Source organism: Gopherus evgoodei, chromosome 3 (genome assembly GCF_007399415.2).
Source record: "Gopherus evgoodei ecotype Sinaloan lineage chromosome 3, rGopEvg1_v1.p, whole genome shotgun sequence".
Lineage (NCBI taxonomy): Eukaryota > Metazoa > Chordata > Testudines > Testudinidae > Gopherus > Gopherus evgoodei.
This window is the reverse complement of record NC_044324.1, coordinates 177,562,481-177,579,281: the sequence shown is the minus strand read 5'-3', so window position 1 is coordinate 177,579,281 and position 16,801 is coordinate 177,562,481. Positions and strand designations below refer to the sequence as shown.

Here is a 16,801-nt window from a genome sequence, read left to right as displayed (position 1 = left end):
TCCTGCCTCCCAGGCTTGCGGCGCCAATCAACTTAGGCGCCGCAAGCCTGGGAGGCGGGAGAAACGAAGCGGCCATGGTGTGCTTGGGGAAGAGGTGGGGTGGGTGAGCTGGGGTGGGGAGTTCCCCTGCGGTCCGCCCCCACCGGCCTTACTTGCTGCAGGCGGCCCTCCCTGCGCTCCCCTGCCCCATCTCCCTCCGCCTAAATGCCGGAGACGACCGGGGCGGCCGAAGATCTGGCTGCCGCGATTGCTGCCGAAGAAAATGGCGCCCTCCAAATGCCAGCGCCCTAGGCAACTACTTAGGTCACTTAAATGATTGCACCGGCCCTGCAAGCCTACTGAATGCCAGGCCTGTGCAAGTTACACTATTATCCCACTTATATTTATGTTCTAAATAATGTACCCCTGCTGAATTTAGCTGAGATACTTCCACTGAAGTTGCACCAGCTTAAACCAGATCTGAATTGGACCCCACATATTTCTAATTTTATAGGTAATTTTTTCTATATAATCAGTTCTCAAACTGAGGACCACAGAGCACTTGGTGACTGGTGATCACATGATGCCGGCTCGCCTTGTTTCCAGTTACTACATCTCATTAAAAGGCAGCTAGATATACATTAAATTACTTCCCTAATATTCCTTTTCCAGGCTAGCAACTGCTGTGGTTGTCACAGAGATGTTATATAATACTGAATGCAAGGGACAATGGACTCCATGAGTGTGAATGAAAGGGGAGGTGGTTCACGAGACAGTCTCTGTTAAGTTGTGGTCCTTGTTGAAAAAAATGTGTCTGCCTCTATTCTATGAGATGTTTACAGCTGTCCCACCAGTCAGAGGTAAAATACAACCAATTACACTCCACCCCAAATGTTTTTGGCAGAATTAAATTATTTTGTAAGCACTTTTATAATTCTACAGGCAAGCAAAACTCCTGCAATTTTAATAGAAACATCTCCACATGATGGCATCCCAAACATTCAATGTTTTGAGTTAAATGAATTTATTTCGGTGGAGATACAGCAAGGAAGAGGCAAATGATGAAGAAGAAATTACATACCATAACCTCCCCCAGAAATACTGCAGTCTTGTTGCTATAACAATATAAGCCTACGTGTGGCAAAAGAATGACAAAGAACTATATGCTTACATCCTATTTCTGTCCTTAAAAATTTCTGATTTTTTTTGCAGCTATCTGAGAAAGATTTGATATTGTTGTTGTCTAAGCACATTTAAACTTCAGCTGAAATAACTGCCAAGTGATTCATGCCTATGTAGGTGAATATAACGATTGTATCTGGAGCCCCAGTGCGCCATTTTCATTTCACTTTAAATAAAAAACAAAATGTATCTATGTCAGTCAGTGCCCTTCTGCTGTACTCAGAGGTATCAAACAGGCTACAATTATGATTGTGAAGTGATTGTGTCACATTGGAGGAAGGTTTATTGCTTTTGAGTCTGCTAGGCAGTAACACATTCTGTTTCATATTACTCTTTATATCATTGTTTGGCTGTGACTAGAATAATCAAATGCCATCAAATGCTGTCAAATTCAATTTACAGTATTTTTCACTGAAGCAGGCTTTCTGCATTATATTTCCTGTTTTCCTTTTCTATGGCTGCCATGGAACAGAAACCGTAATCATCAGCTTTATTTACAAAACCAACAGAGTGAAGTCACGTCTTGGGCTAAAACAGATACTTTATTTCCTTTGATAAGGAGTAGAGACTTGATGTGTTTTTCTTATACAATTAACAGAAACAGAGATTAGGCATTTTTAGAGACTCAGTGATAATATATTTAAGGCAAATGTGAATTTACATTAATTATTCTTACACATTCAAACATCTGCTAAGAGGAATTTGGCTTGCTCTTTTTTGGAAATGCCCTCTTCCTATACACAACTGCAATACAATGCAAACTTCAAATAGCCAAAGGACCTGGGGGACACCTGAAGCTTTTGAAAAATCCTGGCTTCAGAAAACTTGGGAAGCCAGCTCCACAGGCTTTGAGACAGGAAGTTCTGAGATGAGAGAATCTGGAGCTCAGACTTCAAAGCCTGCTGTGCAAGCTTCCCTCATACATGAGCATGCCAGTTGGCTTGCTCAGCGCTGGCAGGCTCTAGTGCAGAGGTTATGCTCTGCATCCCCAAACCACCACATTACATAAGGATCCCACCAGTTGGTTTCCACAAAGCTGATTGCAGAGTACAGACTCCTGCAGAGCCAAATTTCCAAGATATAACTAACTATGTAGAAAAGGCTGCACGCTGGGCTCAGGAGATCCAGTGCACCACGAGGACATGCCAGTCAGTCTTATGGGAGCCAGCAGACTATGGAGCAGAGGTTTGACAGGGAGGCATAGGTTAACACTAGGAGACAAACATCAGCGTAATTTAACTGGAAGAGCACTGTAATACTAACCCAATGTAATTATTTCTGGCAAATAACATACGTGATCTCGAAAACACCCTGATTCAGTTTAAATGCTTAAACAGAGGGCCAACCCACCACTAGTCCTGCCCAGTATGACCCTATGCCTATCACTGTAACTAACACCTCACCTATTCCGACGTCAGCATTTAAGCAGCCATAAAGTATACGTTAATTTACGTTTGAGTACTTTCCATGTCCTCTCTTTGTCTTTGACTACCTGTCTCCAATTTCTGGCTTCATGCATCCGATGAAGTGGGCTGTAGCCCACAAAAGCTTATGCTTTTGTTAATCTCTAAGGTGCCACACATACTCCTGTTCTTCTTAGTTTTAACTCAGTAACCCAACTACATCATCATTACTTTGGTTCAGATGCACTCTACCTCCTACCTAAGTCAAAACTGGCTCTTTTCCAACTGCCATCTTCTACCTAATTGTGGTTAGAAGGCATTTTGCACCAAGTCTACAAGCATATGGTTCATTCATTCCTTTCATCTATTTATTCAAATTTTGCCTCTGTCTATTTTTAGAAAATGTGGTTCTACCTACTGCATGTCATTTATGATAGCTTCAACATGGAGCAAGATTACAAACTGTGTTGAAGTTCCTATCAGCAACTTGCCAATCCACTGACGAATATCCTCCTAATGTAACACTCAAAATGCCAGAAACCAGGCAACGCTTCGCTTCATGGCTCAAGCAGCATGCTGTACATTTTTAAACACTATGTTCACATACCAGTATTACTTGGACTACTTAAGTAAATGCTTTATTAAGACTAAATGCAAGGGGATGATATAGAGGTATAAAAATGTCTACCTGTGAATAAAGTAGTTAATTATGATTCCATTTGGTTTCCTAGGTGGTAACCATTTTACTTCTATTACTCCAGATCCAGTTGCCCTAACTATAGGTAGATTCAGTCCCTTAGGAGGTGCTTCAGAAGTCCTTGCGTATGTCCGACTGCCTACTCCACAGCCACCTGGGAAGAAAATCAGAAATTAACTTAAAAGGTCAAAGTTTTCCACAACAAAAAAAAAGTGATCTTTTAATTGTCTAAAGCATGAAAATGTAGGGAACAAAAGTGCTTCATTAATCTGAATATACAGTGGCTATTTTCTGTGGATAAAAGCAAAGGTTTCTTATTTAGACATTTTAGCCGTAAGGAAAAGGAGCGTATCATGATGTGAAATAAAGGTAGTAGTAATACGAGCATTCAGTGTATGAAAGGTGAACCAATTAATTATTCATTTTCCTTTCTAATGCGTTTAATATGTATTTTTAAATACTATGTGTGTCACATCATAGCGGCCAAGCTGCCCAGATCCAGTTATCTGAGATTGGCCTTTAGAAGTCCCATAATGAAGGGCACAATACCAAAAATAGCAATGGAAGAAGCTTGAAGACTTTGGATGGGGATTTTAAAAGTGTCTAGTGTTGGCCTGACTCTGCTCCCACTAAACGCAATAGCAAATGTTCCATATTTCTTTCATAGTTTTCTTTAAGGCTGAGTTTCAGGATCTAGCATACCTGAAGTCAGTTACTTAAAGTAACAATGAAATAATAGCAAGTTTGTGTGTAGGAAATAAATTGGTGCCTCAAATGAGTGCTGAACCTCATAATTAAGTATTAATTTAAACCAGTGTAACCCCATTGAGTTCAACAGAGTTACTCCTGGTTTACACCAGCATAAGGGAGAAGAGAACCAGGCCCTGTCTGCCACATGCAAGATTTTTTTTCTCAGATCAGATTGTGAACATTCCCAATAACTTTAAATAAAGAAGTAGAAAGTGAATGTTTTCTACATAATATCTGGGCTTTCCAGCTATCTTTTTGTTATTGTTTATTACTCTTTATAAGCCAAATACTGGAGCAACTGACACCACTGGGGCAAGGATTTTCTCCTACAGGGAACAAGATATTTCAAAAACACTTCAGCCATTCTCATAAGGCATTTGATAAAACAGGATATATTCCCAGAAATACAGGCATCTTAATCTTCACTTAAAATATTCATGATATAATATAGGGAAATGTATAATGCTCCACAGTGCTAGGCTTTATTTTTACTGGGTAAACATTTCACTTCAGTTTAGAAATAAAAAATCTATTTTGTTGAACTGAATCTATTTTGCAAATCTGCTCTCTCTATCGATCATGCAAGTGAAACATCTGAAGCCATCTTACCATTCTGGCAAGCTTGTATCCTTATCTCGTAATGTGTGTATGGATTCAGGCCATCCACAAGGATAAAATGAGGACGACCTACTGGTCTTACCAGTGGTGAGGTACTGCCAGCATTTAGTAAGACATTATATTCCAAAGGCATATTGGTGTTGAATATCCCTGTTATAGAATAGAAAATAGTACACAGGATAATTGTTGTTTAATAACAGTGTGGGTCAAATCCTAAGAAGCATTGATTATCTGCAGCTTTTGTAAATGCCTCTGTTGTGACTTCACTTTAGAAACCAAAATTATTTAAATATAAACAAAAATAAAATCTGGCTGCAGTTCCCAACAGGAAAAGGTGTAATAGGAAATTTATGAAAATATATCTGAGAACCAATACACTTCAATAAATCTGTTTCATGAGAACCTCTCTTGATGTGTACAGGCTCACTGAAATTGATGCAAATTTGCCACTATAGAATGTCTTGGGAGTGTGACTCAACTCCACAACAGAGTGTAGACATTTTTTTTTTATTTGGAGGAAGTGGGGCCTAGAGTTAAACACGAATACAGTAATGGCTGTTGATTATCTTTTTTATTCTAATTACTGTAGTGGCTGTAGTCCCAGATAACTGACAGATTGTTCTCTTCAGCTCAGTTGGAGGCACAGTCCTCTAATGGTCCATTTCTCATGGGATATCAACTGGTTCTTGATAGCTGGGGCTGAGTTGAAGATCCTTCCTGAAGCAGGCTTTGGCTCCTTTCTTCCCTAGCTGTGAAATGGCTCAGCAAGCAGAGAGTCCTTTTCTTGGGTGCCTGGGTGAGGCTCAACCTGTTTGTGCTTCCCTCACTGGTTTTGCGGAGAGGTTGGCTATTTCTTCCTTCTCATAGACTCATAGACTTTAAGGTCAGAAAGGACCATTATGATCTTCTAGTCTGACCTCCTAAACAATGCAGGCCACAGAATCTCACCCACCTACTCTTGTAACAAACCCCTGACCTATGGTTCAGTTACTGAAGTCTTCAACTTGTGGTTTAAAAACTTTAAGGTGCAGAGAATCCTCCAGCAAGTGAACCGTGCCCCATGCTGCAGAGGCAGGCAAAAAAACCCCAGGGCCTCTGCCAATCTGCCCTGGAGGAAAATTCCTTCCCAACCCCAAATATGGTGATCAGCTAAACCCTGAGCATGTGGGCAAGACTCACCAGCCAGACATCCAGGAAAGAATTATTTGTAGTAACTCAGATCCCACCCTATGTAGTGTCCCATCACAGGCCATTGGGCATATTTACTGCTAATAGTCAAAGATCAATTAATTGCCAAAATTAGGCTATCCTACCATACCCTCCCTTCCATAAACTTATCAAGCTTAGTCTTGAAGCCAGATATGTCTTTTGCCTCCACTGCTCTCCTTGGAAGGGTATTCCAGAACTTCATTCCTCTGATGGTTAGAAACTTTTGTCTAATTTCAAGTCTAAACTTCCTGATGGCCAGTTTATATCCATTTGTTCTTGTATTCACATTGGTACTAAGCTTAAATAATTCCTCTCCCTCCCTGGTATTTATCCCTCGGATATATTTATAGAAAGCAATCGTATCTCCCCTCAGCCTTCTTTTGGTTAGGCTAAACAAGCCAAGCTCTTCAAGTCTCCTTTCATAAGACAAGTTTTCCATTCCTCAGATTACCACAGTAGCAGTTCTCTGTACCTGTTCCAGTTTGAATTCATTCTTCTTAAACATGGGAGACTAGAACTGCACACAATATTCCAGATGAGGTCTCATCAGTGCCTTGTATAATGGTACTAACACCTCCTTATCTCTACAGGAAATACCTCACCTGATGCATCCCAAGACCACATTAGCATTTTTCACAGCCATATCGGCTCATAGTCACCCTGTGATCAACCAATACTCCGAGGTCCTTTTCCTCCTCTGTTACTTCCAAGTGATGTGTCCCCAATTTGTAACCAAAATTCTTGTTATTAATCCCTAAATGCATGACCCTGCACTTTTTACTATTAAATTTCATCCTATTAATATTACTCCAGTTTACAAGGTCATCCAGATCTTCCTGTAGGATATCCCGGTTCCTCTCTGTATTGGCAATACCTCCCAGCTTCGTGTCATCAGCAAATTTTATTAGCACATTCCCACTTCTCTCATGATAGGCTATTGATCCTCTTTTTCTGTCTCCGTGCAGGAAGACCTCATCTCTCTAGGAAGACCTAAGATCCAGCCCACTGCCACTCCTCTAGGGCTGACTCCCAGAGCCTCCTGTTTGACTCTTCTATTCCCTGCCAGGAGTTCCATGTACTCTTTTCACAAAGAGAGGGCAGGTCAGATATCATGGAGCCCATGATTCTTTGGCTGTCCTTTAGCAGACTTGGACCCCAGTCCCATCATACCTCAGGTCAAAGGGCCTCCACCTGCCATCTTATATATAGTTTTTTCCATGTTAGTCTCCAGGGGATTCATAAAACTTTGGAAAATGTAAAACTGTGTAAAACTTTGGAAAATGAGACCATTCCTTCTGCTTATCCTGGTTGGATGATCTTCAGTGGTTCCATTATTCAGAAGCTTGTAAGAATGTACTTTGTCTCTACTGCTGAACAACTTTTAGGCACAGTACAAAAGATGAAGCTTTCAAAACACTGGATTCACTAATTTGAAAAAGGCTGATGACAAATTTGAGAGGCACCAAAATTCTTCACATCACCACAAAGCAGCTGATATTCTTCAAAAGACCACAAAGAATGACGTTGACATGCTAAGTTATCAGTATTCTCAGAAGAAAGAAGAAAACAGGAAGATCCTCACAGAATACTAAGTCGTATACATTATCTTGCTACACAAGGACTTGCATTGGAAGGCTATTAGATTGATCTAGCTGAAAATAAGCCCTTAAGTTGAGAGACTGACTTTGTTTGCAGGCAAAATGAGATTCTAATATTTCACAATCCAGATATTCAAAGTGAAACAATGGAAATCATGACTCTTAAAATCAAGAGGGGAAATTTCTGGAAAGCAGTATACAATTAGGGTAACTGCAACAACAACATTTTTCTGAGAAAGAGTAAGTGTTTTTATGTCTGCAATGCGTGGATGATTATATGAATGTTCAGAAAGAGTTCATTGGATTGTATAATATTGCCTGTACGCTGTGGGATCTAATTAGAAATACATTATTGCACCTAATCTGAGTGAGGATCAACACCTATTGCATATAATGTTATGATGGTGCCATTAATATGGTAGGCTTGGGGCCTGTCTATATGAACACTTAGGTCATGGCAAGCGAGGATATAAATTCACCCCACACTAGTGAGTCATGCACTAAGTATCTAGCCCATTTTGAAATGGAGTAGATCAAAACAAACTAGGGAACTGTTATCATGCAGCAGCAGTATCCACATGGACACTAAATGTGCTGCAGGGTAGATTTACACCCCAGAATGCTGTGAACCAAGTGTTCGTGTATACAAGCCCCTAGTATCAGGGACAACAATCCAATTGTAATAGGAAGAATCCCACAAGCTACATATACTCATCATGTGCTTGCTTGGAATTTGGCATGCCAAGGCGCTATCAAAAATAATACAATTCCCTAAGAGATACTCTGGAAGTTGTTTATAAAATTGCAAAGTTCATTTAAAAATATCACACAAATTAGGGGCTATATTTCAGGACATCATATTCGAAGTGTTAAGTGTATCATCAGGTATCTGGGTTCTCTGTCCTACCAGGTATACTCTCCAGGTGGTAGCACTGGCTTCAGTTTTTGAGAACTATCTTGCACTGTGTGGAACATGGGAGATTGTGGAGCATGCAATGAGCGATCCTGAAATGAGAACTTGAATTTAATGACCTAGCTGCTCAAATGGAAAAATTTAACTTTGTTTTGGTATTGAACTAGGTTGAAAAGGCCTAAATATGGTTGGATGTTTCAGCAACAGAAGGTTAATCTCTTATGAAAATGACATTTTATTCACTTCAGTCCATCCAATAAGATGAAAACTTTAATTTGTTCTGGGTGCAAATCCACCAGAAAAAATTTAAAGTTGTAGATAGTCAGAATGTCTGAGGTTCCAAGGAAGAGAAAAGTTCCCAAAATAATGCAAATAGGGGAGGTCAACCCAGCTATCTAAATTCAGCAAAGGAATTTCCTAAGTACACCACCTTCAGAGTAGTTGATTTTATGGTATCCAGTATTCAATGTACAAAAAAATCAGTTCAGAAATATCCCAGTTTGCTCAGCCAAACTGAACAACGGCTGTTTTCCAAAGTGGTAAAGTTGATAAAAATGATTATGGTGCTACTGTCAATCAGTGTTGTGAGTGAGTGTAGTCAGTGCTCTACTGTCCTATTAAAACATAATTTTACCATTTTGGATCAAAGTCAAGGCTCAACTAGTGTATGGCTTTACAAGTATAAAAGGGCAAAACTTATGATTTATAGATTATAGATGTTTTGTTTCAAGAAACCCAGGGTGAAGATCATTGTTTGGAATTGTTTTGAGATTTATAGGTTGTTCATTATGCCCATGTTTAATGCTTTAGTGAATAGTTTTGTACCATGAGTAAATTTGTCCACTCTTAATAAAGTGAGATAAATGAGCTTCTGTTCCAAACTTAGTGTTTCTTTATTTATTAATGCAATTCCAGCATTTTAGGGGTACTAAAGTTCCCCCAAATCTCCAGTTATCTGTGCCCATATATATAAAGTATCTTAAGTTTGTTTGGGAAAGAAATCCACAGAAACTACTTTATACTTTCACAAAAAAGCAGCACAGAAACTGATACAAGACCACAAAATGTACCAGGTCTTTGGGTCCCTGGAGCTTCCAACTTAGGCCACTTAAGCATTTAAGTTCCACAAATGAAGGACCTATATATGCATGTGACCTAAGTTGTGAGTGCAAACAGCAGCAGATTGAAGGCTGCATTTGTAATTATTTGTGTCTACTATTTTGCACTCACAAAAATAAAGGCCCAATTAAAGCTGGGTTGAAAAATTGGCCCTTACATATATAAGGGTATGTCTAAAGAGCAAATGCTGTGCTAGCCTACCTGAGCTAGCTTGAATACAGCTAGCATGGCTTATGTAGCAGAGAAGAAGTGCGGACTTCAGAGCAGGTAGAATAAGCCTGGCATAGACCCTGGGAACATACTTGGCTCGTAAGACTGCTCTGAAGCCTGCACTGTGCTGTCTTCACGGTTATTGTTACCAACACTGTCTGAATGCACGCTAGGTTGGGTAGGCTAGCCTGTGCACAGCTTTTGCTGTATGAATGTACCATCGGGGGGAATTCACCCCTGCACCGTGGACTCTAAGTTGGTGGAAAGTAGCCTCTCCGATATGTTTCTCCAACACAGAAGGCCTCTCTGACAGTTGTAGAGCCCACCTCACTAGTTCTGCACTGCTTCTGCTGAAATCCCTGATGGCAGGAAGGGGACATCAGTGATGGCAGGAAGCGTCGCTATGGCAGTCCTGAATCCTGGCAATTCCTACAAGCTAGGGCAGCTTCAGGTTGCTCTACCTGCTCTAGAGCTGATTTGCTCCTCATGAGCCCTAGCATAAAAGAGACATAAAGTCTCCCCTCTTGGTCCATGTCGAGTCCGCACTGGCAGTGGGAAGGATTAGCCTCTACCTTTCTGACTGCACCCACAAAAAACTTAAGGCCTTACACATCTCAGTGAGACAGACTGCAGGATCATGACTGTGCTCACAATTATGTGGCCCTGGAAAAAATGAAGGCTAGTGTCTAAAATTCTCACTCTTTATGTGTATATTTATACATGTATTATTACAAGATTTTTAAGCAGCATTATACTATAGGATATAACCATGACAGAGGTGAATCATTTTCAGAGTTATAAGAAATAGGTCCTTTCTCACTAGCAATTCAATTCTATATTCACAAAGCATCATGTATGTCAGTATCAGTGTATACATTATACTTACATATACATCTCATATTGGGAAATGTACAAGCCACATGATAAGTTTATGCTCTCTGACTGAGTATAACCTCTTAAGATACAGTATATTTGCTTGTGATCACTGATTCAAAATTCACTTTATATGAATAGTCTACAATATGCTCTTAAAATTTACTTTGTTGGAGAATGGTCATGCCAGTAAACTCCTTTTGAAGTTTATCTTAAAAAGTGATCACAAAAGTGCAAATGTGTCAAAACAAGTGCACTGAAAAATGCAAAGGAATATTAAATGAAAATTCTTCCCAGCATTCACCTAGTGCTAACACCAAGTGATCACTTTACCCTTTGAAAAAGAGAAAAAATGAATAGTTAGAATGCATGAAAAACTTTGTATGTTCAGATATACCCTAAAGATCTGCAGTAAGTTTGAAACTATCTACCGCAGGTGCTCTGATGACTGAATGAAATGAAATGGGCATATTTGTTATAATCAGCTGGGAAACCACATGACTTGGTTAGTTTCAGAGTTCATAAATTTATGTCAAAATAAAAGGAACAGTAAAAGCATAAGTGAACCAATTTACCCTAAGTGCAAATGGCAGTTTTGTTATTTGGTGTCAAAGTTACCATGAGCATAATGACAACCTGCCATAACATATTTTCATGTTCACTAAAGAACAAAGATTTAGTTGGTTAATATTCTCAGCAATACTCCTTTTCATAATTTACAACAACTAGATGCTGATAGGTTATTTAACATTTATGAAGTTAAGATGTAATCAGAAAAACCCTGATTATCTTTACAAATAAAAAAGTTAAATTATTCCACTTTTTTCCTCTGCAACTTCATTTCACAGCAGGTGCACACTTTGCAATGGGACAAGTCAATCAAACTAAATCTTGTTTTTTTGCTGTTGCATTTGGATAATGTATAATGGACAATTCTGTGGAAAAAACCCAGCAAATTAGGTTTGACAGCCCTGTTTACTTCAAAACTAGGGTAGCTCATAAGGTAGAATTTGCAGCAAAATATGTTTAAAAGAGAAAAAGAAAATCACAATCTTGTTTTAAAGACTGGTGAACAAACGTCCATTTGAAATCAATTGCTGAAAACTACTTAATGTAATGTGAAATTCAACCACCATTAAACCAAATAACTGAAGTTTTATAGTTGTATTCCAAAAAGTCTTCAAAAATAAGTGTCATGTCTTTATTAAAATCTAAGTAAGAGGTTAATGTGCCAAATAATTGTAATTACGAACAATAAACTGGTACCACACATTACAGCCAGAACTAGTATACTTGGATAACTAACATTAAGTATTTTAAATCCATATGTAAGCACTTACATTAAGTACCCTGAGAAAGATGCTCTGTAACCACTGCTCCTATTGAAGGCAATGACAATTCTGAGTGCTCATCAATCCACTTATTTAGATGCCTAAATATGGATTTACGCATCTAACTTTAAGCGTCCAAGTTTGAACATTTTGACCTTTACCACCACAGTAATACACAAGCTTTGTGCATATCACAAATACTAAATTGTCCTAGAAAACCAACTGATCTGGAAAATTAATTCCTTTGAATTACAATCTTCAGAGCTATCTATTGGATCATACTTATTACTATCAAGAACTAAGACAATATCAGGCTTAGGGGGGCAAAAAGAAACCAGGCTACCAGAACACCTAAGTCTGGTACACAAATACCAGGTGGGGCCCCAGGAAGAATATAGGTAGAAATCCGAACACTCTACACAACGTGCAATCTGCATATGCTATGAAAAACTTGGAAGCACAGACTGATGGACTGAAATAGAACTCTATTATATAAGAAAAGGGGATATTTAAATCGAGAAGATCATTAACATATGAAACAGGCAATCTGGCAACAGAGGACATGATCCTGTGGGTTTTGGTGGACGTCAGCTTTTGCTGAAGTTCATAGCAATTGAAGACACTTGGCAGGGGTAGGCCACAGTGAGAGCTATTGGTGGTGTTAATGAGTTTAAATGTAGGGTGGATACTTGTCTACCTACCAATAACATTTATGGTTATGCCTGGGGAAAATTATGTTTTTTTTCCCCATTCAGGCTTTCTGTTTCTATCTATGATATTGACAGTTGTTCCATAGTAACTGTAACATATCCTTCTGTGGCATATCAGTGAAATGTACCGTATCTTTGAGGACTGTGCGCTCATGCAGTGTAACACAAAAATAATGGGATACCTATTCCAGAAAATAAAGCCCTACTTCCCTTAGCGAGTGAGGTATATCAAACATTTTTTCTGAATCCATCATTTTAACCACTGCTCAGCTACCTTGCCATTTAGCTAGGTCAGGAGGTTTAAAACATTATGTATCTCTAAAGTTATGGAATTTGGATACATCACTGATATTGAAACATCATAATTAAAACCTCAAAAAGGAGAATTTGTCTCTTAGGATGTCCATAATTAATCCTGAGAGTTAATATTCGATCCAAATTTATTACAGCAGATAAGATCCAATGCCGAAGTGGACCACTATCCACAGACAGGAAGATACCAAGGCCAACTACCTTTTCATCAAAACTTGATAAATAAAAAACAGTTTTATTCCTGGAAACAATATCAATTAAAATGACTGTTTCAGTGGAAGAGTCACTGCCAATCCTCATTATAAAGGCTCAATTCTGGATGTAAAAGGGGAAAACAACAGTATTTTGATAGGTGTGTTGCAAAACCTAGGATTCATACATGGAAAAAGTAAATCTAACAGAAGATGACTATCCTGCACCATGAAGTGAATAAGGGTCACAAGTAGTGTTAGACTAACCTTGCAGGTCTCAGCTTCCCTGGCTACATGATCTGGACCTATAAGGTTTACTCACAGAGGATCATTCCATCTCAAAAGATCAGTTTTTGAGCCTCTATGGGGAGCCTCTACCTCCACTCATTTTTAACCCTGTATCTCCCCTTCTTCTTCAAGAAAACATTTGCAGCATGGACAACGTATAGTGACCCATAATCCGAAATTCATGATTATGAAGGAACATCCATTAATCTCTTAGGGGTACTATATGAATCTATGCTCCTGTGCACAGTGTTTGTTTTGGCAGCAGAGCATTTCCCTGCTATTGCTATTGCTATTGCCCTACTGGTGTGCGAAGAACAGATACATCCTGTGCACTTGAAGACCTTTTCACTGAAGAAACAGTGGCCCCTACCTCACTGCCCATCCCAAAGACCATGTTGTGGGAGAAGCAACTCAGATTCCCTTAAAGGCCTGAAGACTGGGACTCAGCTGGGAGTAGGAAATGAGAGGGATCCAGTCACTCAGCCCCTATCAAGACCAACATAACTAAGTTATATGTCTGGAGTGCATCTCAGGACCCGAAGAAGAGGGGTATGTGGGTCTGACAGAGAACATGGACTCCTACAGAGGGACCTCTATATATTGTGTGCATAGATTAAACCCAGGTCCAGCAAATATTGATGAAAGCCCAATCCCACAATGTGGATGGTTTCAGGAACCCATTTGCCCTTTTACAAAGTCCTATACTCAAAACAATGAAGTGTATTATGTTGACCATTGACTTACTAGAGCCTTATTCTCAGACTTCTAACCTACTGCCAATTACATGAATTCAAATAGACAAATGAAAAGATCCAGACTATGTTGAGAAACTTTTTCAACAAACACTCCATTCCCACAAGGCTTTTCTTCACCATTTCAATATTTTCTTGCATTTTAAAACTTATTTCTAATGTTACTGAATATTCAGGACCTTAAATGACACCTACTATCAAAACTACAGCAGAGTAGGAGGCACTTTCCAATAAAATCAGCTGTAGATTATACACAAGTCACATTCACCTCCCTTCTTGCTGGGTTCTAAATCCTTCCTGGCAGTCAGGGGAAAAGTTTAATTTAAGATTTTAATCTTTTTCATATATTCTACCATTTCTATAATGGATTTTGTGCTTCTGCAAATTAAAAGATTGACAGCTCAGGGTATTATAGACCTAGTAGCCACTGGTTAAATGGGCAGAGTTAGCGTCAAGCATCACCACAATACTTATTAAGCCATACTTGAATGCAAAATGCTTTTTCTACAGGAAGTTACTGTCAATGCCCTCTGACTTTCACGTAGCCAGTGGCTAGTCTTCAACGTGAAAATGTCTTAAATAATTAGGAAGAAGGGACATCAAAAAAAGAGTTCACTGAAAAACCTCACACTGTTCTTCCTGCTGTAAACAAACATTTCAAAAGTTTTTCAAAGACCAATATGAAAGAAAATTGTTACCCGAAAAATAACTACTATCTAGACATTTGAAAACACATTAATGTGCTTCATTAAAAAAGTAAGCGCAGTGGGGAGAGATGGCCTGGTACAAGATTTAAGGCCTGAACCAGAGACTGTGAACCCAAGTCAGGTCACGTATTAAAGCAGATGCTTGTAAGTTCACTGTTTAGTACATGAAATTGGCAAAGTTGTTGCTATTGTATTAGGCACCAGATATTTACGTAAATGCATTTCAGCTAGTACAGACACTTTCCAATTTAGTTTAAGATATTAGGAACAAGGGAAGGTAACAAACAACTGTTATGAAATACATAAGGTTGTGTGTAAGTTGTGTATCCTAATTGTTAGTTTTAGCTATAAATGTTGGGGTATTTTGCTGTAAATTTTTGTGTGGCCCAGGGAACAGCAGATATTTTCACTGCTGATTGAGCCTCGTCTCGCTCCTAGCCAGTCATGTGCCAGTGTACCTGTAACCACAAAGCCAGGGCACTGATGCTGGGCCTAGGGGGCAACAAACCTGGCCAAGTGCCTTTGTTACCAAGCTGTGCCTGTGGTCTTTTTTTTATAAGTAACATCAGGGTTTGCTGAATGAGCAGGCTGCCTTATATGCTGTTAACAGTAATAGCACTGAAGCTTCAAGAACAGAAGCACTAGGCAGCCTGAACAGCATTACCAAGACAAGGACATTCCAGCCTTCAACACATAACAACATTGGGTAGTATTATCAAGGTCTGCTGAACCAGCTATCTGCACAGAGCTGGACAGCACACTGAAAAAAAACATACGCATGCAAGGTGACACACAGATGACCCTGACCACTAATCCGGTGACACGCTGTCCACTGTAGGGGTTGCGACTTAATATGACAAAAAACTACAAGCCCAGTTATAGCTACTGTGCTTTTTACAAATTTAAATATATGATGGACATAGGCCTATCAATAAGTTCTATGGATATGTACAAGTAAAAGCAGAAGTTCCTGCTGGAGATTAACTATACTAGATGGAAATATGGATCTCTCTTTCTCATTCTCTCTCTCTCTCTGTATTTCTGTTTCTATCCACGATGTTAACATTTATTCCACAATAACTGTATCATATAATTTTTATCATGCCAGGGAAATGTAGCATGCCAGTGAAGCCATGATCTGTACTGACTCAATACAACACTTATCCTTGATGGGGTGACAAACATTTAACTAAATCCTAACTGCTACTCACCCCCTCTGGAGTGGATTTGTTCAGATTTTGTTGATCTAATAAGTAGGCTAAACTATCAGTGGACCAAAACCTGGCCCATGGTTACGTGAGATTAAGGGGGCTGTTAACACCTAACTCCTGCTTTACACATCTGCACACCAGGCCAAGAAATCTTTCCACTGATCCCAACCACCTCCAGGAGGCCTGGAACCTTAAGCCTTCTCTAGTGGACAGAGCCACATGGGGTGAGGACCTCATATAAATCAGTATCATTCTATGGATTCTGGTCCTCCTGTCTCCATGACACAGAGTGGGAGTAAGGCAGGAGGTGATGTTAATTTCCGATGATGAATTAAAATGAAAATATTGCAACTAAAGATGGGCATGAACCAAAACACTGAATTGGAAGTGTCCTGGACTATGAAGTGTTTGAAATCTAGTTTTCAATATTGTAAATCAGGGTCATCTCAGATTGCAATGCGGTCTCAGGATACCACAACATGGTTAGTTCATGGCTCACTCTTACTCCATTTGCCTTGGCTGGTAACAACTGAGTACAGCTGCTCTATATCCCATTACTAGTCCCATAAACCATTCAGATTTCTCTAATTCTGATGATGGCTTATGATGATAGCAAGCCAAACCCAGGACTAGTTGCTAACATTTAAAAATCAGGAGCATCAAGACCAAGTTGGGAAACAGAGACAACTAAAAAGCCATTTCATGTACAGTTCATGAATCTTAAAATTAAAACACAGGAAAGGAGTGT

The 16,801-nt window shown here is 39.3% G+C and overlaps 1 protein-coding gene across 1 annotated transcript in view; it reads right to left on the bottom strand.

The window, feature by feature from the left end:
* USH2A (usherin) overlaps window positions 1-16,801 on the bottom strand; it is a 596,134-nt gene that overhangs the window by 88,463 nt on the left and 490,870 nt on the right. The window contains 2 exon segments of the mRNA XM_030557510.1: window positions 3,253-3,415; window positions 4,621-4,779. Of these exon segments, the coding sequence (XP_030413370.1) occupies window positions 3,253-3,415; window positions 4,621-4,779 (322 nt within the window).